A 26,882-nucleotide genomic window follows, 5' to 3' on the forward strand; every position below is an offset into this window, starting at 1 on the left:
TCCTGTGTGACATGCCTCCAATCTGCAATAACTGAAGGAAGCAAACCCTAAAAGTATTGTGTATTAACATAAGCCCCGAAAACCTTAGAGATATTGTTTTAAATTCTACATAACAAAGAACCGATTTTTTGATACTGATACTCTTTCCAGGTATTAGTCTCTGTTCTGGTAGCGAATCTGACAAAGAATTCACTTTCAAAACAGTGACTTAACTACTCCAACAGCTCTCAAACAGCTCAGAAGTTTATTACCAAATATGGTTGGCTGACCAGTTTACAATGTGTTGCTGAAGATGGGTTCTTGTGTGTGCCCTACCAGTCAGCTATTGAGTATCTGGGGGAACAAAGGGCATTTGCTGTGATAAAAGCAACCCTCTCCTTCTCTTCCTAGAAGGCACTCCTGGAGAAAAGGCGTTGAAAATCAAAGGAACCAGAGAGAGGGCGTGTTCCCAGTTTCTGTGCTTAGACCTCGGCCTCCCCACTCCTCCCACACACAGCCACCTACCCTTCCCAGATTATGAAGTCACGGATATGCTGATCCACTTAGCCACAGCAACCCTGGAGTTCTAACCCAGCTGTGAAAAAGGGTATCTTTTGAGCTCAAACCTCTGATCATGTATTCCCACTGTGATCAACTTACAGGTAAATGTATGAGAAGTTTTTGTTTTTGTATCAGGTTTTCTGTGTAAACCATTAAGCTGTCGGGCATTATTTTATACAAAGAATGGGGTTTATATCCTCAATATGACATTTCGTGGGAGCTGAATTTTCAGTTTTTGGAAAAGATACACAGACCACAAATGAATATTCTAAACTGTATTTGGAACTGACAGAACATTTGGAACTGAAAAAAATCTTCCTAGAGACAAGGCCCTGAACACAGAGTCTGTCCCCAACCATAAATTTTTACATCAACTATACAGAACAAAATTCGCAACAAGTGATCTTTGGCACTAGAATGGGTAATTCCTTAGCTGTTCATACAATATCCAAACTGCACACCAAATGACATTAGACTGCTGGTTAACAGCTGAATTTTACATTTAGATTATCTTTTAAAAAGCTGGAAGTCCTAGCTAAGTTTTTCAGTATCAATATGCTAACCACATCTAACACTTAGTGCCTGAGGTAGAGACTTCTGTAAGAGATTTATTAAAGAAAACACAATTTGAGAGTACAATGAGGAAAAAGATTTCCAATCTTGGAAGCAGATAGCCAAATGTCTTTGTTGGTTCAACAAGCCAACCCTGAAATGTAGAACTCTTCACTTGTTCTATTTCTGTAGAGATTTTGCACGGGAGTAGGACTTTCTTTTGTTCAGACTCCTGGATTTTGGAATGCTATGGATTGCTCCTTTAAAAAGCATGATTATTAACGTGGAATGTGCACGACCCAAACTCAACATCATTATTCAAAACAACACGACTGCATTAAACAAACAAAATCATTTCAACTCTCCATGATGTGGCCAGAATAAGTGACAAGTATGCAATTCAACTTAATAATTCTAACAGTTGATGGCGACCGTGAATTATGACAGATTTACGATATATAGGTGAGCTGAAATTTGGTTTCCAAACTCTGTACTATATAGGTGCAGCAACTTTATTTTCAGGTGATGTCTCTTCATGAAATTACATGATTTTATAAAATTAAAATTAGTACCTGGAACCTTCCAATTAAAATGACCAGCAACTGCGTAACTTTGACTTCCGGTACTTTTCCTCACAGTTAGGAAAGACTTCCTTTACAAAAAGGCATTTCTTGAAGTAGGTTCAAGTATAACAACACACTTGCCTTTTACCAAAAGCTGGCTGGCCGAAAATTTATCATAAACTACAGATGTTATTTTTAGAAGTGTACTGTCTCTTAAATGAGACAGACATCCATAAGCTTAATGGGTAAAGCACAGGTATGACCAATAGGAATGACCTGTAAGTCCATTCTTGGTTTAAACTGATTTGAGCAAGTGTTTTAAACCACCACTGCGATGCACAGCACTGAAGGACATCTCACTACTGTCAGTTATTTTTTTTTAAGTTCCAAGCTCAGACACGTGACCTGTTATAACAACAGTTGTTGGTCTTTTAGTACCTTTTACCATAGTTTCTAACTATTTCATAACACTTCTGAGAGGTAAGTAGCTCCTGAAACTTGGACAAATAGAACCACCTAATTTCATACCACAAAGAAAAGATCAAGTTAAGGTACCTGATTTTTTTTCTCTTTAAAGATATAGGTGTCCTTCTGAAAGACAGACATGTGGGAGTCCCAGCCTTCAGAACCATTTTAGATGGCAAAGTTCATTTTTATCAAAACTAATTCTATAGATATTAGACATCAGTCAAGGTAAATTTCCAGAAAAACTGACTTCACAAAGTTACACACTTGTGGTTTTAAATGAACAAATACAGAAACAGGCAAGATTTAAGTCATCAAGCAAACTCAAAGCCACAAAATGAACATTAACATTTCTTTAAGGGAAAATGTTATCTAATTCTCCCCTCAAATTTGAACTAAGAAAAAAGCCTGTTCATTTTACAAATTTCTCTGAACAATAGATTTTAACAAAGATGAGCAAAGAACATACCACATCTAAATCAATCCAACAGTAAATTAAGGTATAAAACATGCTGATGATCATATCCTGATTCCAGTATGTGAAGGACTAAGCACCCAACTTCTATTTAGAGAAGCAAATATTATATGGCAGAGCATGTCTTATACAGCAATTCAAAGGAATATGGTTTTGATAGGAAAAAAAATTGCTGACAGGCTATACGGACAAAAACCTCAAAGTTCCAGAACAATAACTGGCACAATATTTTTAGAGATTCAATGTTGACTCAATTAATGGGTTAAACTAGACACTGATTGGGCTATTTTCTTAGTAGGGTCATGGACATCATTAAGGGAAAATGGTTTTGGCAAATTTGTATGTTCAAAGGCTGAAAGAAATGTACTAAGAAAGCAGTGAGAGTAGGGAAATTAAAACTTTAGTGAGAATAAAAATAGATTTTAAACGTGTGTGTACATGTGAAGTGACTTAGAATATCTTTCTGTGTTATCTTTCTGAATTATCCAGACACAAAAGATAACATTCTCATCCGAACAAGCCAAGATCACACACCAGGGGCACTCTTTGTAGAAACTAAGTAGATGCTTCTGGCGCCAAACGTCTGTCTGGCATTTTGGCTTGACTCCTTCCCTCTCCATCACTCTCAAATCCCCAACCTTTCCGCTGGCAAAGCCACTCTGTTTTCCTTCAGGCTCTGAAGAGAGGGATGTGAGTGTGTGTGTATTTACTGTCCTTCAATTATGAAATTTGCTTGAAGCTCTAGTGACTTAAGTATTAATTGGTAGTTCTTTATCTTAGCTAGGCTTCAGTATTTAAAATCTTGCCTGTTTTCTTAGAATTTCCTTATTAAACATTTGAAGGAAACTGTGCATGTCTATTAATTATCCAGGATATGTACATGTATCATTTTCTGAAATTTCCCCTCAGTCTCACCCAGACTTTTTGCTTAAGATATTTAGAGATCCTGAGGAAGTTCTCTAGGCCAAAATCTACAGATTTTTAAAATAGCAAAATAAAGGTAAATATATGGCTAGAAGATGAGCTTAATTTTTTCTACTGAGTTTCTTCTGTTTGTTTGTGGGGGGAGGGAAAGAAATACAAAGGGGAACAACAAAGAAAAAAAAGAAAAAACTGCACAATACTTGCTGTTCTAGAATGCTCCTAAATAATGGAAACTGGCATTTTAAGATTAAGACACAAAAAAATTACACTTTTGGAATTTCAAAGTCAAAGGTGGCTTGTGACAGCTTCCTGTTAGAAAAGAGACACCCACAATGAAATGCTCTCTGGTGAAGCAAAGGCCCCTTCCTCTAACTCTTTACCAAGCTCTTACTCAGAAGCTCATAAACCGTAACACAATGTGAACGTGATGGGAGAGCAAAGCTCCCCAATAATACAAAGTCAAAAATGGCAATACAATACTGCAAATTATGAGTGTTAGGTGACTAGTAATGCTTGTCACTGACAAACAGATACGCCTACCGATATATTTACAGGGAATTAATACCGAAATTCTCTCTAGGTCTATTTACAGATAGAATCCCAGGTGTGACTGGTCTTCCAGGCAGAAACCTACATTGGCAGAAGTATGTAAATTACAAAAGTTCCACGGTTAAATTATAAAAAATAAGGAATTTGGATTTAGGCCCCCTGCCATAGTACAAAGTAGCTTTAAGTATTCTTAGCCTACGAGGGAATTTTTGTATTTCTAATGCTAACATATAAAGAAAATATCCATTGGCTTCTTAAACTAGAGAGAGGCAGGTTTCTGGATTGAGATTTAAGGCAAACCAAACAGGTCCACAACTAAACATCCTATTAGGGCTCATTTTCCAGGCGTGGCTTTGCTTCGTGATAGAGGAATCTTAACAATTCTAGCCAGGGTCTCCACACTGCTACAGAACTGGGGACACCTTTGTGTATCTGCTTTTTCAAAGAACTTAAATTATATACACACCATCAAAGTACACACTGACAACACTTGATATTTAAAGGAATCCTGCAGTGACTCATTTCCTTTGAAAATACAAATACGTTTTCAAATACTAGATACAAATCTGGGCACATGGATGATATATGAAGATTTCTCAAGTAAAGGAGAGACGATCTCAACCTCCTACAGTCAACTTTCTTTGCAAGACTGAAAACTGATTCCTCTTCCTCCAGCTTCTTACTTATCTGAAATCATCCCTGCAACAGGAGAGGCACTTTTATTAGGTACAGCATCTGTTAAAACTTTAAACCCAGGGTAGAATTTGCTGAACAAAGTAATAACACTAGCCTAATAGGCATTCCTTTAGGATTTTTTTTCCCTTTAATATAAAAGTATAACTACAAGTGGTCCAATGTACAAGTACAAAAAAAAGTTCTCATACTAAAAAAAAAGTACCATAATACTGTACATACAAAAACTGTTCAACAAGAATGATTTAAATATATCTGTTCTTTTCCAGATCTGGAAGACACAAATGTAAAGTTCTACAAGTGTATTATTGCTGGAACACGTGCCCAGGAACACTGTGTTTCCTTTCTCCTGCTTGTCCCAGCCCCGCCTTCAGAGTCCCCTGAGCTTGGATCATGAGCCAACAGCATCCCTGAAGATAACCAGAGCCAAATGTTTACTCAATGGAAGTCATTATTCAGTGAGCCGTTGCTTACCATAAACTACGACAAGTACAAGTTTTAAGCCCAGCTAAGATTAAATCCAGACGGAGGTCTTCCCATTCCCTGATTTGCTACTCGCACTGCTTTTGTTGGACCCAGCTTTGGACCCCACTTTGGCTTTTTTTCCCCGGGGACCATGCGGGTTGTTTTGGTGATTATAGGCCTGGATTGCTAGATCCAAGCGTTCCTGAGCCATTCTGATCTCCCGCTGCAGACTCTCCAGGTCAGCTGGGAGGTGCTCCTCGTGGCTGCCATACTGTTGTTCCTGGGCGATGTTGGCCTTGTTTTGCTTGTAGGCGATCTTAGCATTGGACAGTTCGGTGTACTGGATCTGATCTGGTTTGACGGCAATGTTATAGCCAGGAGGAGCAGATGGTGTATTCCAAGTGAAAGGATAATTATAAACACCCGGATCTTCCAGTTCCCTCCTTTTACTGTTTAGTGAGTCTCGAATTGTCCCAAACCCTAAATGAAGCATTTCCCAAACATTAAGCAATAGGCAAAGGCTTGTAACACCATACATTATCAGAAGGAAGATGGTCTTTTCAGTGGGTCTAGAAATGAAGCAGTCTATCTTATGAGGGCAAGGAATTCTGTTGCACACGTAAGATGGGTGGACTTGGAAGCCATACAGAAAATATTGCCCTATCAGAAAACCCACCTCAAACATGGTCCTTGCCAGCAACTGCAGCACATAGATTTTCATGAGACCATCCTCCTGAATCCGCTGTCGGCCATCGTGCTTGGCTTTAGGTTGGTTCTGCTCTTTATTTTCTTTTTCACTCTCTAATTCCATTTCTGGATACATCATGGGGTCCTCTTCATGGTCCTCTTCTGTTTCTTCCAGAGCTCGGTGCTGTTTCCAACGCATTGCGTAGGGTTTGCTCCGAGCTGCCTTCTTGTCGGCTTCGCCATGCTCCATTTTGGCGATCTTATGAATGGCGTAGCCCAGGTACATCACCGAGGGGGCTGCCACCAGGATGATCTGGAACACCCAGAAGCGCACATGGGAGAGGGGTGCAAAGGCATCATAGCAGACATTTTCGCAGCCTGGCTGCAATGTGTTGCACACAAATTTGCTTTGCTCGTCGTAATAGATGGACTCTCCCCCGACAGCTGTAAGGACGATCCGAAAGACGATCAAGACAGTGAGCCAGATCTTCCCCACAAACGTGGAATGGTTGTGGATCTCCTCTAGCAGGCGAGTCAGGAAGCTCCAACTCATGGTGATTGAATGGGTTTGCCCTGATAAAAATGGAAAAATACCAAAGGAAAAATCAACGAAGGTTAAATCCTTATTTAATATTTCATTGTTATCGCTAGGAACTACTTTTCTGTATACTTGAGATCTAACTCTGAGGCCCTTACTAGAATGATCGTTAAAATAAACAGCACCTCACCCTACTACTCCGAGGTAGGACAATTCACTTCAGCCTACGAGCACTTGTCTGGGCCACGAAAGTAGGAAGTACGGTTTGTGTTCACGTCTTCCCTAGTTTAACAGGTAAAAGTGTAGCTATCATTCCGGATGTATTTCTCACAGTATACTGGATTCTTTCCACACACAATTATTTCATAAGGCCTTCAGAACTTTGAGAGCTACAGTAAGGAAACAGCATGATGGTGTACCTGTTTGGTCCAGTCATGGTAAGACTACCACTGAGAACATAATGGGGACACTTGGGCCATAGACGCCACTGTGAAAAAGTACCTTACTAGGAAACTTAAATTTTAGAACTGATGACAAAGTATTAAAAATAATTTAAAAGATAGCGTAGCTTCAAATAACTGGCAATGATCAAGAACTAAAATAAAACAGTAAGGAATGAAGAAGATATTCCCTAGCTAGGCTACATAGCAGAGCAGACTCTAGGATTCTGTATTATGTTTCTGAATTTTGTTTATTGTGAATGTTAAAAAATATCTGCAAATTGAATTGTGAAGACAATAAATCCAATCCATACACAAATCCAATAAATCCAATCCATACACAAATCCATTTAAAACAGCATTTGGAAAGATAGTTTTATTCTGAGATTCTTAGAACTATGTCCAGAATCCTAGTAAAAACCATTGAAACAAGGTGAAGTATATAAAATCCCTAATGTAACCTCTGACACTCAGGATACACAGCTTTTCTTTCTCTTCTTCCCTTTACCAATTTACTTCTGCAGATTATAGGTAATTATCAGCATCACCAAAGAAGTTTAAATATACTTTACCTGTTATCCAGAACTTCTGTTACCCAAAATTTTCTTAGAGAAATGATGTTCTGCTTACGACTTTTCCAGATTCCCTCTAGAAGAGAAAAAAGAAAAGGGAAGGTCATAAGCTTCCTCCCACAGAAAACAGTGAATCACTAAAATGTCATTTTCAGGAAGAAACAAAATTTTTTATGTATTACAGGATTCAATCAACATGAGATGGAAACAGGCTTGAGTTTGAATATCACTGGTTTTTCCTCTCAAGGTGTGCTAGGAAAACTACATAACCATGACCCAGAGATTAAATCATTGTAGTCTAAGAAAATGTGACAGGAAGATGAGTCATTTGTAAATATATGAAGTAGATAAACTCTGGCACCGATAGGAAAAAGCCAAAGCAGAAAATCTCAACAAACTGAACCCGGGTCACGAAAGGCCTTGCAAGAATCTCACCCTGCGTGCTTGTCCCACTCTATTTCTCAGAGCGGCCAATCTCTCTCACTGGACTCTGAGCAGCCAACTAGGAGCAGGCTGTTTAGCTAGAACACCCAACAGCTGGCTTTCAGTCACTGGGACACCCATGTCCACAGGAGGTGAGTTACAGATCCAACTGCTCACAGAAAGAAAACACCTGCATCTGTACTGTGTTTTAAAAAAAATTCCAGGACAAATTATTGCTCATTACCAAGTTCTGCCAACTTTGAATAGCTATGATCAAGATTTGTCCATTGGATGACAACTTTGTTCATTTACTATCATTTAATAAGTAAATTGAAAATGACCCCTGAGTATTATGTATTCATAGTAACAAAAAAAATATTTTTAAAAAACAGGAAAAAAATCCAGAACAATTTTCAAAAGGTCAATGAAGAAGTAAGAAGAAAAAAGGAAGTGCAGGCACCTACATAACGTGTAATTATCAAGATTTACATACAATGACCACACAAAGATCTCTCCATAGGACTTCAAGTACAGCTCCCGCGTCCAGCCCTGATGTGCAGCTGAGCTCACCACTGCTCTCACTGAATATGCAAGTTATAAAACCACAAAACTAGAAGTAAGTAATATGCAACTGTTAAATGGTGACGTAAGCCAGGTTTCCAACATGGAACTCTGTAATGATTCACACTGACAAGTTCAGACGCAGATTTTCCCCTAAACACTAAATCTAAGGTATTTCTCCCTTGAAGCCTCATATTCTATTCGTTCCTATATATCAAGACTGTAAAAGAGCAAGTGTTAATTAATTAGGAAAACTCATCCTCTCTTCATCCCTACCAAACGGCTATCTTTTTAATAATAACTGCAATGAAAGAATTTCTCAACAGTTCTGCACCTCATACAATAACCTAACATTGGGGGGGGGGGCACGGAAATTGGTGATACGCCCCTCAAGGCTTATATGTAAGTTACAAAGCAGTCAGTCCATTTAAACACTCCCAGAAGTGCATATTGTGTCCTGGTTATGCTGTAGGCCTAGAAAATGCCAAACCCTTAAGAGCGTGATTTTCCATAGGCTCCTAAGTGCCACAACAACCTACACCCATCCCTTGAGGATAAATGATGTATTTAGTAACTCCAGAATCTTATACAATGGGTGATAGACAATTTCTTTTCTAAAATAACCATGGTTTCCTAAACGCATTGGCAACATCACCACTGTTTTGTTGATCTACTGAGGAATCAGGAGATTTTCCTTTGATACTCTTCCCTTTCCAAATCTCTTTCCTCTCCTTGTGGGCAAGAAGGGAATGGCTTAAATATCAGAGCATCTTACTCTGACAGGATGGGGAAGTGATAGGAGGAGGGGGAAGGGAGAGAGAAAAACTGAGCGAGTAGAATGGTGGGTTCTGGAACTGACATTTCTAAGCAGAGGGTACCACTGCCAGGTGTGGTCTCATTGTGTTCTTGCTCCACTAAAGCTCCCTTTCTTCTGAACTATTTTTTTGCTCTGCTATCAGAAGCCTAAGATTCAGGACATAGTCTTCTCCGGCTTCCCTGCTTCAGCAAACAGACTTAGTTATAGAATGGGGAAAGGAGAGTGTGCAATTACCTGTGAATGGCTTTCATGAAAAAATAAAACCATTTCCATACTCCATCTCTGAACGGAAAATGACATGGGAACGTGTCATTTTCCGTTCAGAGATGCTGGGGAGAGGTGGGGGATGCCTAACATCCACATGTACGTACGTACATATGTATCTATTTTTCAAAACACCAAAATGTTTTTTTGCTTATTACAAAAGCCCCAATTGATTTATATGTACTTATATACTTAATACTTTTTTGAATATCTCCTTTAAGCTTGGGCTGAATTTATCTATAGACAAGTTCCAGGAAGGAGTATTATTAGGTCCAGGAAATGTGAATCTACATGGTTCTTGATTTGCACTATCATTTCACTTTCTAAAAAGATTCTAAGTCATTTACGGTGCCTGGCAATGAGTAATTACAATTTCACCTCAACCTCATGAGCATTGTCTGCTAGGCTACTTTACTAGATGCAAAATGATATTTCAAAATTATGTCAATTTGTATGTTTTTAATACAACAGGATATATGTCTTCCATATGCCCCTGTCTTTGTGGACTATTTCTATCCCTTTTTTTTATCTGCCCATTTATCTGAAGAATGTACTTTTAACATAGTACAGACCTTAACCACTTAACACTTAATATAAACATCTCATTTTATTGTCTTTCTTCAAATTTTATTATTTTTATATAGTCGCATTAGTCAATTTCTTGAGTAAATTAAAAGGTAGAAAAGTTTTTCTTTCAAAGATTGCTTTTTATTTAGTTGTTTGTCTATTTTATGCCTACAGCACCTGGTCTTCCTAGGTGGTCTCCCATCCAACTAACCAGGCCTAACCTTGCTTAGCTTCCGAGGTCAGATGAGATCGGGCTTGTTCACGGTGGCATGGCCATAAACAAGGATTGCTTTTTAAATGAAGAACACTACAATTCATGGCAGCCCTACCCCCCGCCCCCTGCACCTGCACTGAAGAAAAATCATGCTTGCTTATATAACACTTATTGGACAGAAACCAAATGTGCTATTTTTAGTCTATTTTCCAAATAACTAAAATTACAAATCTATTCTGTCTTACATTAGAAAATACATTTAAAAAATTAGTTGGCAGCAACATGGTAATAAATTATCTAATTCACTCCCAAATTCTTTATATTTGAAGTTTCCTACCAATTATATCCTAACAGGATCAAGTTAAAGTTTCCTGCACTTTTCTGTAAAAAAGAACTCATAGAATTTTTGAAGATTAAATATAAAGCACATTATTTAGATGATCTCGGGAGGTAGATTATATAATTAAGATCTATTTTAAAGATGAGGAAATGAAGTCCAGAAAGTCTATAAAATGTGCCTAGAATCATCCAGTTAGTAAGTGGTAAGGCCAGAACCTGTAATCAGCCAGTCTTGCTCCAGCACCTGGGCTCTTAATCAGTAGTAAAGAATTACATAACACATGAAACTATGTACCGGTTCCATATGAACACAGAAGAGGGGACCTTATCCTATTCCTTGACATGAGAATTAAACTAAATAATAAAAAAGTTCAACAGAGATCAAAGGGAGAAATTTCAGAGTTTAAGATCTTGTGTGAAAAATAAGAATTAAAAGTTAAAAAAGAAACAAACAAAAAAACAAGGTGTTTTGATAGCCGGGAGGGAAGACTAAAAATGGAAAAATAGTACCTTTATCAAAATTTAATTAAGAAGGGTAACTTATTTGAGCATTGAGAATAGGGACTAGAGAGAAGTTGGTAAATTCAACTGAGTGTACACCAAGTCAGAGATGAAAATGCTTGTTAAAGGAGAGAGGCGCCAACGGCATACGCATGAAATGCTCAGAGCCAGGCCTGGCCTCGAGGCCAAACGCCATCATTCCCATTGCTGTGCTGCTTCAGCTTTTTGTCTTGTCACCACAACTGTACTACTGGGAGCCCCAATGTGCAATTTGTGGTTATGTCAATTATATCTCAAAAAGGTTGTTAAAAAAGAGGAAATAAAGACTTTTTTAGGGATAAAAAAGCTGAAAGAAGTCATCTTTAGCAAGCCAGCACAATAAGAAATGTTAAGTCTTTCAAGCAAAAGAAAAATGACATCAGATGAAAATTTTAATCTATACAAAGGAACAAAGAGCATGAAAATACAAAAAACATTTGGCATCTTTTCTCATTTTAAATATTTTTTAAAAGATAACTGGCTGTTTAAAGCAAAAATGACAACAATTTGTGGAATTTATAACTTTTTTATATATATACTTCTTTTAGATAGAGGTAAAAGTATGAAATATCACAAAAGGGAAAATGGAGACGGAGAGGAAATGGAAATATACTGTTGTAAGGTAATCAGACTACACACACGAAGTGGTTTGATGTTACTTGAACAGACAGTGATAAGTTAAAGATGGATACGGTAAACTCTAAATCAAACACTAAAATAACAAAACAGTGTTACAGCTAATCAGTTAACAAAGAAGATAATAAGGAATCATAAAAAATAGATGTGGTAAAGAGGGGGTGGCTCCATAGTGTAGTGGTAAGCACGTCTGCTTTGCAAGCAGAAGGTCCTCAGTTGGCACCCCAGGTGGAGCCACAGACCATACCTTGGGTGCGCCAGGCCCTGGGTGCGTGCCAGGCCCAGCGTGCGCATCAGGCCCAGGGTGCATGCTGCGAGCATGTGGGAGGGGACGCCCCACCTTCAGAGATCCAATTCTTAAGGGGAAATGGCAACATCCTTGGGTCAGGGATGGAAGTGTGTGGCAGGGATTAAAGATGGGGAAAAAAATAGATGAGGTAAAGAGAAAATAGGAAGATGGTAGATTTAAACCCAATCATAGCAACAATCACATTACATGTAAATGGACTAAACATGCAAATTAAAAGGACTAAATAAGCAGGATCCAACTACTACATGCTGCCTATAAGAAACCCAATTTAAAGGCAAAGCCACGAAAAGATTAAAAGTAAAAATATAGGGAAAGATATAACATACTAACAGTAAGCAAAAGCTGGAAAACCATATATTAGCATCAGGAAAAAACAGATTTCAGAGGAAAGACTATTACCTGAAATAAAGAAGGTCCTTTCACAATGATAATTCATCAAAAAAAGATGAAGTAAAAACTGATAGAACTAAGAGAAACAATAGAAAAACCCCCAATAGCTGGAAATTTCAACACCTCGTCGATAATGCATAGACTAACAGTAAAATAGAGAAATAATAATAAGCATATAGAAGAAACATAAATGGACAAAACTAAAACAGATTCAGATACAGAGAACAAACTGGTGATTGCCAAATAGGAGAGGGGGGTTGGAGGGCTGGGCGAAAAATATGAAGGAATTAAGTAGTACAAACTGGTAGTTACAAAACAGTCATGGGGATGTAAAGTACAGCATAGGGAATACAGTCGATAATACTGCAATAACTTTGTATAGTGCCAGGCAGGGACTAATTGGGGTGGGGAGGGATCGCTTTGTAAATTATATAAATGTCTAACCACTATGCTGTACACCTGAAACTAATATAAAGTAAGACGGAATGTCAACTCTAATTGAAAAATAAAACTTAAGAAAAAAAAATTAGGTAAAAATTAAGGAAATCTAACTAAAATCTAAATAAAGTGTGGACTTCAATTAAAAAAAAAAATACTATTGACCATTTTAAGTAAACTGACATTTAGAGTACACTCCACCCAATAGCAGAATTCACAATTTTTTCAAAGATACAGAGAACATTTACTGAGCTAGACCATATTCTGGGCTACAACAAAAGTCTCAACATATTTAAAATGATTCATATCATACAAAGTAAGTATTCTGTCACAACGGAATTAAATTAGAAATCACTAAAATTTAGTTATCTTCTGTTATGCTCTCTTAACATTGAAAAAAATCTCCATATGGAATGTCTTATCAATTAGAACACGTTCCCACAAGAACTAAGTTTCTTCTCCCCTTCCATACTCAAAATTCACCTCCGTCATTTCCATCATCAATTAATAGCATTGTGACTTTTAAAGAAAGCAATCCTTACTTTCCCTATAAAACAGACAACAAACACAATTTAGGATTTACTAAACATGTATGTGCTAAGAACTATACCGGGTGCTCATTTCTTTTTCCTTATTATTTTTTAATTTATTATTATTTTTTGTGACATTGGTTAATGAAATCCAGTTTCAGGTGTACTCTCACTTCTTTTAATCCTCACAAAATCTTATCTTTTAGATAAGAAACAGGTTCAGAAAAATTATGTAACTTGGTCAAAATCAGAGCTACTGACACAAGTTGGTTCAACAGGTTAGTTTAACTCCAAAGTCTTCTATTTTCACTATGCTATATTCTCTTAACTCCAATATCCAATAAGCCATCCACCTATGAATTATTACTTCATAATGCTCTCAAATACATTATGTACATCTGAATCTGGGTATCTGAAATATCTGAAGAGTTGAAAACTACCTGATGAAAACTACCTAAATGACTAATCATTGATTATGAGTGGTGAAAAAAACAGTAAATCCTGTCAATTCTTTCTTCAAAATAAATCCACAGTCCAACTTCTTACCACCTCCATTGCTACCATTCTGATGTAAGCCACCTTCATCTCCAGCCAAGATTACTGTAAAAGCAAAAGTCTTCTAATGTCCCTTATTATACTCTTTTTCCTCTCAAATCTATTCTCCAAAAAAGCAACCAGTATAAAGCTTTTAGAAAGTTAATCAGATCATGTTCCTTTTCTGCTCAAAACTCTCTTGGAATAAAACCTAAAATCTTTACCACAGTCTAAAACACCCCTCCATCATATAGCGACCAGTTCCCTTTCTGGCCTATCTCCTTCCAGTATCCCTCTCGCTCATTATGATTCAGGTTTACCTGCATCCTCACTATTTCTCAGATCATAGCAAATATGTCAGCCATGCTTTTGCCTCAAGACTTCTACACTTGCTATTTTCACTGCTTTGAACACTCTTCAGATATAGCAGGACTTGTCTCTTTGAGTCTTTGCTCGAAAGTCCCCTCCTTAATGAGACCTTCCTCTAGACCACTGCCCTCTAAATTAACATGTCATTCTCTAGCCCCTTTACTCAGCTTAAATTTTCTTTATAGAACTTAACCCTCACATAATTTTTATTTTATAATTTCATTGCTTACAAAATGTAAGCTCCATGAGGGCAGGATTTTTCCTCCCTAGTATCCCCTGGCAAATGGTGCTAGGTTCTCAATAAATGTCTATATAATAAATTCAAAAATTTAGAAAAGTGTTCATGATGTATTAACTAAAAAATGTAAGATACAAAACAGAATTATCCCAATTTTGTGAAAACAAATAAAACTTATGCATTAAAAACCCTAGAAAAAAACAAAAACTTAAAAAAAAAAAAGACCTTAAAGGCTATAAACCAATCCCCACTCTACTTTCTCCCTTCTTTAGCCTGTTTCCTACATCTCCCTCCACTATTCTCTCTCTAAAATGGATCTGTGTTATTCCTTTGCTGAAGAGCCACTGGTGGGAGGTGGCTTCTCAAAGATCAACTTTTTAATTTACAGTGTTTGGGCAACAGGATAACCACCTGAAAAAAAAGATAAAAGGAGAATTCATACCTCACATTGGATATCTAGGTAATCCCCAAACAGATAAAGTATTTAAATATAAAAACTGAAACCATAAAAAGTATTAGAAAACACAGTTGATATCTGATATAACTCTGGAAATGGTGGGGGGGGGATGAATCTGAGTACAAAAAGTGTCTCAATGGTTAAGAACAAAACAAAACAAAATTCCATAAGCAATATTGAAATAATAATGAACTGGAGAGAAAGTTTTTGTTAACTCTTTTATAGGCAAAGAGCAATTCTCCCTAATAAAAAGAGTTTAATTAAAAAAAAAAAAAAAAGCTAACAAAAATCCAACAGAAAATTGGTAAGGGATACATAGATATTCCATAGGGAAAAAAACCCACAAATTCTTCTTTAACCTTTTAAACCATATTTGACATAATTCATCACTCTTTCCTCCTTGAAATAAATACTAAGTAAAAGAAATCAGGCACAAAAAAGCCATATTTTGTATGATTCCATTTATATGAAAATGTCCAGAATTGGCAAATCCATAGAGACAAAGTAGATTAGTGATTGTCAGGTGCTGGGGGAAATGAGAAGTGACTATATACAGGGTATCTTTTTGGGACAATAAAAGTGTTCTAGAATTAGACAGTGATGATGGTTACACAACCTTATGAATACATCAAATACCACTGAACTGTACACTTTAAAAGAATGAATTTTAAGGCATGCAAATTATAGCTCGATAATAAACTTACTTTGAGATACAAGTCTTCTCCTACCACACGGCAAAAATCCAAAAGCTGGGGAGACTGTGGAGAGACACATTCTCATACATTGCTGATTGGAGTGGTATAACCCCTGATGGCAATTTGGCAATATCTTACAAAATCACAAACGCATCTTCTATTTTTTGACCCAGTAATCTCACTTTTGGGAATAATCACACTATAGCACTGTTTCTATAAACAACTCAAATGTCCACTGTCATGGTAACGGTTAAATGCACTACAGTCTATTTATACAATGTAATACCATGTGGCTGTAAAAAATGAGGAATGTTCTCCTTGTATAGAAAGATATCCAAGACATTTAATTAGTGAAAATAGCAAGGTATATAATTGTATATAGTATGTGTCTTTTACATAAAGAGAAAAAAAACTGTGTTTTTGCTTATATTTCTATAAAGAAACATTAAAAAAAATTAATGAAAGTGGGGGAGGCGACTCAGAAGGATGGAGTAGGATCAAGAATTTTGATTATATATCTTTTTATAGTTTTGTTTTTTGACTCAAATGAATACATTGTCTTTTTAAAGAAAATATCCCTGAAGACATTCCATGCCCTATAAAGTCTGCTTGACAGCTGTAAAAAAATCCTTTTGTAAACTTTTAAAATATAACTTAAATACCTTTCAAAATTTGAGAGTTTTATAAAAACTGTGCATCTGAGCTTGTTTTACTTCAAAAATTTAAAATATATTTAATCGACTTACACTACGCCTTATCACATGTGTATCTGCTGTTTCCCTCCAGTAAACCCTCCCGGTCTGCTCCCTCGCGTCATTTACACTGCTCTTCCGGTGTCACCTCCTATCCTACCCGCCTTCCCTGACCACCTACCTACAGTGATGTCCCTCCATCACGCTCTATACTCTTGGACGCGGCGTTTTTCCTTAAGAGCACTTGCTTAACATTACCTAACACGTTTTTCACTTGTTAATGTCTTCGTTATCTGTTATCCCAACAGAATTTAAGCAAAGAATTTTTTCTTGTATCCCTGGCACTTAGAACGAGTATTCATTGATTTAATAAATTTAAATCTCTGCTCATTGACTTTTTCTACTTTAATCCATTTTTCTACTACTTCCTGCCTGGAAAAAACTTTCATGCTTTAAAATGTAGCTCAAAGGTCACCACCTCAAGTTTTCTTGACCTCTTCAATCCCCTCCCCAGAAAGACCATAACAATTTTTCATTCCACAAATATCAGAACTTCCTCTATCAAATCGAGGTTAGTGGTTGGCTTATTCTGCTGGAATATGAGTTCCTTGAGGGAAAAAATCCATGTGTTTTTTTTTTTTTTTTTAAATTCTCTGAGTCCCCAGCACCTTGTATGCTGCCCAGGACACAAAAAGCACTCAATGAATGTGTGGCATATTAAACAGAAGATCTGAATGCATTTGTAAGAAGTAGGAAATATAAAATGTGTTCACTAATACAGTCATACTTCAGAACAGAATGAGTGTTATAAAATTACAAAATGTGAAAATACTCAGAGATGGGAAAGAGACTAACTCCTATGAATTAAAAAGTATAAGTAGTCAATTATATCTCCATAAAGCTGGGGAAAAAAGTATAAGCTTACTGCAGAAGGCAAGTGGATCTCTGAAGGATGAGTATGGTTTCACCAGGCAGAGCTGGGGTGGGAAGCAGAGGCAAGGCAGATGGAGAAAATGGTGTGAATGAAAAGTTGCACAAGAAGGTTCTTAGACTGGAACATGACGGAGGATGTTTGGGAAGTAGATGTAGAGAAGGCTGAACAGGGAAGTCAAAAACCAGTTTGTAGAGAGCCTTAGCACAGCATGGAACCTGAAATTAAAGCATGTAAAAGTAATTATGAGTATATGGTCCTCAAAAGTGGTCCATAGACCACCTCCATCAGAATTATCCAAAGGGCATGTTGAAAATGCCGATTCCCAGGTCCTACTCACCCAACTCCTACTCCCAGGAGAATCAGAATTTAACCCACCTATGGTTAGGTATTTTAGTTTTACAGTGGTTTGCTATTATACTTAAAACTTTGTACACACCCCTAATTATAGATTTAGGAAAATTTTCTAAAAGAATTGCTAGGTCAACAGTTCTATGAACTGTAAAAAAAATTTTGTGTGTTAAGGAAAGGTCAACATCTTTGCCATTCTCTCCAAAAATTCTAAAGTTGATATGCATTACCAAATTACCACTCCAAAAAGCTGTTAACTATTTATATTTCCACTATCAAAGTATGAATATGCTGGTTTCCTCACTCCCTCACCAATGATTTTAATACATATTTTTTAAAAAGCCTGGATTAATTTGAGTTTAAACTATAAGAAGTTTTAGGTCATCACTAATTACTAGTGACATGCAAATAAAAGCATACTATTATGAAAGAAGGGAAAAGGACAGAAGGAGGGAGAGATGAGAAAGGGGGAAGGAAGGAAGGAAGGAAGGAAGGAAGGAAGGAAGGAAGGAAGGAAGGAAGGAAGGAAGGAAGGAAGGAAGGAAGGAAAAAAAAGAGAGCAAGAAAGTGAATGCGGGCAAGCAAGCTGCCAAAGCTATAGAAAAACTGGAATCCTTGTGTACTGCTGGTGGGAATGTAAAATTACAGCTGCTGTAGAAAACTGTATGGTTATGACTTCCTCAAAATATTAAATAGAGAATTAGTATATGATTCATCAATTCTACTTCTGTATACCCAAAAGAAACAAAAGCAGGGAGGCCAATATATATATTTGTACACCCATGTTCATAGCAGCATTATTCCCAATAGTCAAAAGGCAGAAGCGACTCAAATATTTACCGAGAGATGAACAAATAAAATACAATATACACAATGGAATCTTATTCAGCCTCATAAGGAAGAAAATTCTAACAACATGGATGAATCTTGAAGACATTATGCTAAGTGAAAGAAATAAGTAACAAAAGGACAAATACATGATTCTACTTATATGGGGAGTTAGTGTTTCCTGGGTACAAAGTTTCAGTTGGGAATATAAAAAAGTTCTGGAGGTGGAAGGTGGCGATGGCTGTACAACAATGTAAATGTACTTAATGTCACAGAACTAAACACTTAAAAATGGTAAAAATAAATTTCGTAATGTATATTTTACCATAATAAAAAGTAAAAAAAGTTTTAGACCAAAATTCATTCATGCAATTAGTATTTACCAACCATCAAGAAGCTTGCAATCCAGTAGTTTATAGGAAATTTAGAAACACTTTCTAAAAACTACAGCTGTATTCAAGAGATATTTAATGTAGTTACACATGCTGTGCAACAGAAGTCTAGAGGAAGATAACAAATCATCAATAAAGTTTAAACATTTTATAAAGCAGTGATTCTACAGTGAAATGCTTGACTTTCCAGTTTATTTGATTCATTTTTTCCATTACAATCTCTATCATAATCTTGGACACAAAAACACTGCTAATCCAAAAATATCGCTTTCATTATATATCTTTGGAAAAATCTTTATAATAGACTCATGTAAAAAAAAGCTCCCAAGGGTTTCAGATCAGCAACTAAAAAAACCCACGACTGTTCCGTCAATGTTTAATGCTCACTAAACTATAATAATCAAGAAATTAAAAACTTTTAAATAAGTAGTGCTATACTAAATGTTTTGCAAATGCAACAATCAAGTCCAAATGGGTCAAAGCGAAGTTTTAACTTCCTTCTAATTAAAAATAACAACAAACCTAAAACCTACAATAGATAGACCATATTGTATAATCTTAATTTCTTTTCTAAATGAAAATAAAATCCAGGATGAATTAAAATTAATATTCTAAAAAAGTGATTCCTAACCTTGAATTTTGTGAAATTGAGACAGAGCAAGCACTGAACCAGGAGCCAAAATTCTAATAGGTACTTCAGGAATAAGTATTTCCATTTTTTCATGTGTGAAATAAGTGGAGAATGTCAGATTAGATGATTTCTAAGGTCCCTTCTATTAACATTTGATAAAAATTACTCCATTTCAAATGACATCGTGTAGGCGACATCCTTTTCCATCTATATTAAAAGTGGAATTAAACTAAAAAAAAAAAAGGAAAAAAAAAAGAAAATTACTCCAGAAAGAGTAAAATTCATAAAAGCAACAAATTAACAAATTATGCAGAAAGAAATGAAATAATGACAGTGAAATTAAACGATAGTAAGTAAGATGTCGAATTTTCAAGAAGGCACTTCCCAAACAGTCATCCCAGAAAATCTGTGGTTAGACTAAAAAGTCTCAGTATTGACTCACCATGATTTTAAAGTATTAACTATCTGGGCATCCCAGATCATGAGCTTAGCAATCCACTAAGAATGGTGCTAGTGACTCACACTCCTGAATGAGACTGCTTTATGCACAGAGACAAGGAATCAATTAAAGGGTTTACAATGAAGTTTTGTTTAACTGGAACATTTTAAGTGGAAGTTAATTCTGCATGAGCGATAATAGATGTTTAATAACTAGCTAGTGACAATTTCTAAAAAAAAAAAAAAAAAGCATTTTGGCAGCTAACTAGCAAACAGTAATTTATGTATTACAAACATGAAAACAACTTGTTTTTCAAGAGCTCTTGGCCATGAAAAATATATGAGAAACACAAAATGTAATTTATTGTGAATCAAATTATAATACCTAATAGAAAGAAAGTAGCTTGAAATCGTGGCTCTATTAACAAACAAGGAAACAGAATACACCATTGTGGGGTGAAGTGTCAATCTGTGCTGGCAAAAAGCCATTCTATTTGAAAGAACCTTGAAGGAAGAAGGAACCAGCTGGAGAAATATGGAAAACCTGAAATAATGCATTCATTCAAAATGGATTGTAAGTGGTACTGTCTTCATGTAAAAAGGGACAGTATGGCACACTTGTCCAAAATAGCCTAGACTTAGGTCTCACCAACTGTCTGAACAATGATCTATCTAGAAAAACAAACATATCTAAGACAAAATGAAAATAGATGTATAATAATTCCACTATGACCAGGGTCGCACTATAAAATTTGCAAAAAACACTGTCATATATTCATGACAAGGGTGGTATAATCTTGCTGGAAGGCACTGCAGTGATAATTATCAGGAACTTCAGAATGTTCATGACATCTCATCGATAATTCCATATCTAATAACTTATTCTAACTAAATGTCCAATAAAAGAATTTTATATAATTTGTGATCTAACCTGTTAATGAAATACTGTACAACCATTATAGATCTTGTTTTAAAACAGAGATCACAAAATTCAAATGTCTAAAATTATATAGAGACAAAAAGTAGATGAGTTGTTGTCTAGGGATGAGGGAAAGGATAGGAAGTGACTGCTAATTGGTATTAAGTCTCTTTTTAAGAGAATGGAAATATACTAAAATTAGATTGTGGTGACAGCTACACAACCCTGTGGCTAGACTAAAAACACTGAATTGTACAAACAGGTGAACTCTATGGCAGTGGTCCCCAACCTTTTTGGCACCAGGGACCAGGGCTCCTATGAGAATCTAATGCCTGGTGATCTGAGGTAGAGCTGAGGCGGGGATGCTAGTGCGGCTGCAAATACAGGTGAAGCTTCACTTGCTTGCCCACCACTCACCTCCTGCTGCGTAGCCCAGTTCCTAACAGGCCACGGACTGGCACCAGTTTGCAGCCTGGGCCAGTTGGGGACTCCTGCTCTGTGGTGTGTGAATTATTTTTTAAATGTCTAGATACCAGTGAGGTGATACAAGTAACTGAAACAGGAAAATGGGGACTGGAGAGCACAAGCTCCAACTAAAGAGCTGCTTACTAGCTACAGCTCTGGGAGTTACCAGACTGTTAAATCTTTCAAAAGAAGTCTCATCTGGATTTCTATGTGAAGTCTGATTTTTTGATAAATTTTTTATCAAAGTCTTAAATACCTACAGAAAGGTACACAAATGTTAAGTGTACAGCTCAATGAATTTTCACAAACTGAACACACCCATATAACTAAATTCATATAACTTGATTTTAGTACAGCACTAAAATCAAGAACAAAGCATGACCAGCCACCCAGAGCCACAGTTATGCCCCTTCATATCCAAGAGAAATCACCATCCTTACCTCTAAGAGCATAGATTAGTTTAGCCCATGGCCAGCTTTGGCACTATTGACAGTTTGGATAATTCTTTGTTGTGGGAGACAGTCCTGCATTGTAGGATGCTGTGCATCCACAGTCTCTTCCAGTTGTGACAACCAAAGATGTCTCCAGACATTGCCAAATGGCCTTTGGGGAACAGTATCACACCACAGAGACCCACTGGTTTAACCTCTTCTTTAACTTTATATAAATGGAATTATACAGAATAAACTCCTTTATATTGGAATCATAAAGAATATACTCTTTTGTGTCTGAGTTCTTTTGTTCAACATCTGTTAGTTCTAGTCTTTTTTTTTTTGCTTTATTAAATTGCCATTCTGTGAGTATATCACAATTTATCCATTTACTGCTGAATGGTATTTGAGCAGTTTCCAGTTTGGGACTATCATGAATAATGCCACTATGAACATTCCACGTCTTCTGAAGAACACGCGTGTGTTTCTGGTGCATACCTAGCAGAATTGCTAGGCACAGGATACATATATGTCAGCTTTAGTAGACTTGTATTTTTCTGAAGGAGGTTATATCAACTTACACTCCTGTCTTTTTTTTCATGTTGACAACTAATAGGAAAAACATTTAAATAATATGGAGCTAGGGATCATACCAGCTGAATAAAACCTGCCAATTTATGACCTGTTTTAAAAAATAGTTCATTATGTGGGAAAATGCTATGTAGAAAAGAAACAAAAATGAGCAAATGAAAAACTCCCAATAAAATAATATGTCTGAGTAGAGATACACCAACATTAACAGGGCTTATGGATAATTTGTTTTTCAGTATTTTCTACAATAAACATGTAATAAGGGAGTTGGCAAAGCTTTACTATGCAGCAAAAGTCCCAAGAGAAATTTAAAAATATGCCGGGGTACAATTTTCGTAATATTTTCATATATTCATAAAGACTTACGTAAGTAATGGATATATCACAAAAAAAAAATGTTAACAACTCATAGAACCTTTGGTACAGTTATTACACCCCCTTGAATAAGAGGGTCCAAGACGGAACTTATATAAAATTCCACCCAGATTAAAATATAGGATGGTGAGTCTAGAGGGTAATTCTTAATTTGTGAGGGTATATCAAAAGATAATAAAGTACTCTGATATGATGCCTTATGTAGCAGTTTGGTATCATAATGCTGCTCTTTTCATTTTAGACTCACTATAAAATGGCCAAAAAGCAGCAAAGAAAATTAACATGTCCAATATTTCCTTGAAGTACAAAATTTTTGCCATTGCTACCTGCTGGTTATTTTGTCTGCTACTGAGTATTTGGAAGGAGTTACCTTTATTTGAAAAACTGATTGAACAGTCACCAAAAACTTACCATTCTCCATTACAAGTGAGTTCTATTAAGAGTTTATACTTGACACGTGAAAATATGACAAAATTCATACATCCTGTCCTAATCACTCCACTTCATTTTCTCTCCTCCATATCAAGGATTCTTCTGTTGGGATAAGAATATGCCCATGAGATTCAGTACAAATCCAAAAGATATATCTCCCAAAATACTAAATCTTAATATATTACCCTAGATGGATTTTTTAAAACCAAAATAATCTGTTATTTTAAGGCTTTGAAGATTAGCTAAACTGGAATCTAAGACCACTATTTTGAGCACTGATCTCATCTCCATTTTCCTCTTTCGAGAAACTACGTTGCTATGTACATAATTTCAAACCAGTGAAGGCAAAAAACAGTTTTCTCAGGCAAAATAAATAAAAAGCAGTAGGAAAGAAAGCATCTAACTACTAAGAGCATTCTATCTGGGGTTCAAAATGCTATGGTTGTTTAAAATTTCTCATTAAACTAGTAACCATAATTAACTGGTAATCAAAATAAATCAATAGAGTGCTTTGTAAGCTATGTACGTAATTTTTCTCCTAGGACATACTTCAAATCATAAACATATTTTTCCATCCTCTTTTCTTTTCCAAGCTCAAGTATAACAGAATACACAATCCAGTAAAAGAACTGAGATTCTCCCCCAATTCCTAATAATTTTTCCAAACTTAAAAGAAAGCTTTCCTTTTCAAGTGAATCTGAGAAGCACACATCTGCTTGGACTGCCCCGCCTATAATACAAAGCTTTCATGATAAATAACATGAGAATCTACTATGGTACTGAAATGTGAGGTCAAAGCTAACTATCTGATTTAGCCACACAAACACCAAATTCCCTTTCAGAATGCACTACCTTGCTTCTCTCAATAAAGCATTTTCTATACAAATCTAGATGGCTTAGTCAATCAGGTCTTTTAAAAAGATCGCAAGAACTAACATTTCTGATATTATAAGCTTAAAAATCATTATCTTAAGAAAAAACAAACACCTTTATTATCCAAATCTTCCACAAATACACTTAGTTTCATAGGTTCACACACTATTAGTTGTCAAAGAAACCGAGATGGGCTAGGCTAGTAGCCCTCAACTTTTAGAGTCTGCAGTCCTTTATATAAATTGCAAGATTTCTCTGGAGCCTTATATAATAGTGGTTATATGTTTATTATCTATCTTTGGAGAAAACGCATAAAGATACAACTACCATAAATTGGTAACGTTTTAAAATAAATCTGTAGTTTGTTTATCATAATATCACCTACACACATTTGAAAAGGTCATACATATTAGTAAGCCATTACTTATACAGTTTGTAGATAAACTGCCATGGATTCTAAAGTTATCTTCCTGCAGTGATCCACTGTTTGATACCACAGTATGAGATTAATATTCTTATTTTACTGAAGAGGATGTCAAAGATCATGATGACTTGCATAAGATCACACAACTGATTAGTTGTAAAGTTTACAATATGACTCAAGACTTAATGATCTTGTTGCTATACTATGTGGGTTTAGTGTTTAAAGACCATGTAGAAAGTCACTGAAAAAGTTGAAAGCGACAGACAAGCAACAGAAATATAACTGAAGAAAAAATCCCATGTAAAACAGCAACAAACTGATAAAATACTCAGGAATAAGCCTAAAAAGAAATGCACAGGATTTAAATGACAAACACTTGAAAATACTACTAAGGAACACACAAGACTTAAATGCTTAAAATGCTTTAAAAACTTAAAGCATTCCATGTTCTTAGATACAAAAGCCATTATAAGATGTTAGTTTTCCCTAAATTAGTCTAAAATGTGATACAATCTTGATTTCTAAAAAATGCCAATAGAATTTCTTTGGAAGTAGAAAACTGATTCTAAATTTAATGTGAAAAAATAAATAGTAAGAATGAATGGAAAATGTCTGAAAGAATAACGAGGGTATATGAGGTCGTCTAGATATGTACCATAAAGCTATAATTTTCAAAGGTGGAACTGGCAAAAAAGATTAACAGATCAATGGAATAGAACAGAGAGTCTGAAAGCTCTAAATACATATGGGAATCTCATGTATGAAAAAGATGGCATTGCAAACCAATGGAAAAAATATGGAATATTCAACAAATGATACTGAATTACTTTGAGTAGCCATCTGGAAAAAATTAAAAATAAAGCTGGATCTTTAAAATTCCAAATGGATCAAAGATTTAAAATTCAAAACAAAACCATAAAAGTTAGAAGAAATATGGACATTTTTCTGGACAGCAAACAATTTCTGGAAAGCAAATAATACTGTAGACAACTCAAAAGATATACTAAATGCTTAAAACAATTTGCAATTCTTAGAATAAAAAGCTCATTTTTCTAACACCAATGGATCAATAATAAAGACCACTCAATAGAAAAATGTGCAATGGAGATGGAGACAGTTCTCAGAAAAACTAATAGAAATGTTTTTTAATATAAAAAGACATTCAGTATCATTTGTAAAGATTTATAAATTAAAACTGCACCAATATAATATTTTCATTTACCCAATTAGAAAGGATTAAAAAATTGATACCAGACCACTGACAAGGAAGGTGTGTAGAAAAGAGACATTCTTTCTTCTTTACTGGAAGTGGTGGGGTAAACTGGTATAGCTTCAATAAGAGACAATGTGTCTATTAAAATTGAAAATGTGCCTTTCTTTTGACCTGGAAATTTCAATTCTCAATATTTACCTAACAAACATACTCACAGACATATAAAATAATGTATAAGAATAGTCACTGCAGCACTGTTGATGACAGGCTGGAAACAATTTGAAAGTCCATCGGTAAGGCACTGGGTAAACAAATTACAGTACACCTAGCAGTCAAAGAGAATGAGACAGTTCTATCTGTAATGATATGAAACTAAGACGTATTAGTGGAAAATGCAGTCTGTGGAATAGAGTGCATAGCATTCTATCACTTATGTATATATATGGGGTAAATACTGAATGTATGGATAGCTCTAGAAGAATTCACCAAAAAAAAGGTAAACAGTAACTGCTTTGGCAGAAAAAAAATGAGTGAGCATGAAAAGAGAATAAAGGAAGACTTACTTTTCAGTAGATATTCTCTTATACTTTTAGGAGTTTGTACTACATAATACGTGACCTACCCCCAAAAAACAATTTTTAAAAAGTCAATGAAGTGAAATACTCAAGTTCAAAACTGTCAATATCAGTCTTAATGTTTAATTGTATAATATGTCCAGGTTTGTTGGAAGATTAATTATACTGACCCTGGGCCCAACAAATGGGAAGATATTAAAATTAGAACTAGGTATAGTATGTCAAAGAGAAAACCTAATCTTCAATTCCTTTATTCCATCTGATAGCCTGCCTAAGCCTGTATTTATCTTCCTGGGAGGCAAGGTCCCCACTGTGTATCCCATACCACAGGTGATCATTGTATTTTTTAGTCTATTAAAACTACTAAAACTTGAAACTAATTTAAATAAATAAATATATTTAAACTTAAAAAAAGGAGAAATTAAAAAAAAAACTACTAAAGATTCATCAGCCACAGCTATTAGTGAGTTTACACCAGTAAGTATTTACTAAGGACCTAACATTATACTAGTATATAAGACCAATAGTGCAAAAAC

General features: G+C 35.7%; 1 protein-coding gene and 1 pseudogene across 7 annotated transcripts in view; both read right to left on the minus strand.

Moving 5' to 3' along the window:
- Positions 1-800: 800 nt before the first annotated feature.
- GJC1 (gap junction protein gamma 1) overlaps positions 801-26,882 on the minus strand; it is a 31,963-nt gene continuing 5,881 nt past the window's right edge. For 4 of the 7 annotated variants that reach the window (XM_016139767.2, XM_016139768.2, XM_016139765.2 and 1 more), the window contains exons 2-3: positions 7,464-7,539; positions 801-6,486 (exon numbers count right to left, since the gene is read on the minus strand). In XM_016139767.2, the coding sequence (XP_015995253.1) occupies positions 5,276-6,466 (1,191 nt within the window). In that variant the 5' untranslated portion in view covers positions 6,467-6,486; positions 7,464-7,539 and the 3' untranslated portion in view covers positions 801-5,275. Of the gene's footprint in view, positions 6,487-7,463; positions 7,540-17,402; positions 17,627-23,240; positions 23,364-26,882 lie in introns of all 7 variants that reach the window. The other 3 variants (XM_036222671.1, XM_036222674.1, XM_036222672.1) reach the window with 3 other exon arrangements.
- On the minus strand, positions 10,261-10,376 carry LOC118604737 (annotated as a pseudogene).

Source organism: Rousettus aegyptiacus, unplaced genomic scaffold (assembly GCF_014176215.1).
Source record: "Rousettus aegyptiacus isolate mRouAeg1 unplaced genomic scaffold, mRouAeg1.p scaffold_m13_p_6, whole genome shotgun sequence".
In the NCBI taxonomy this organism is placed as follows: Eukaryota; Metazoa; Chordata; class Mammalia; order Chiroptera; family Pteropodidae; genus Rousettus; species Rousettus aegyptiacus.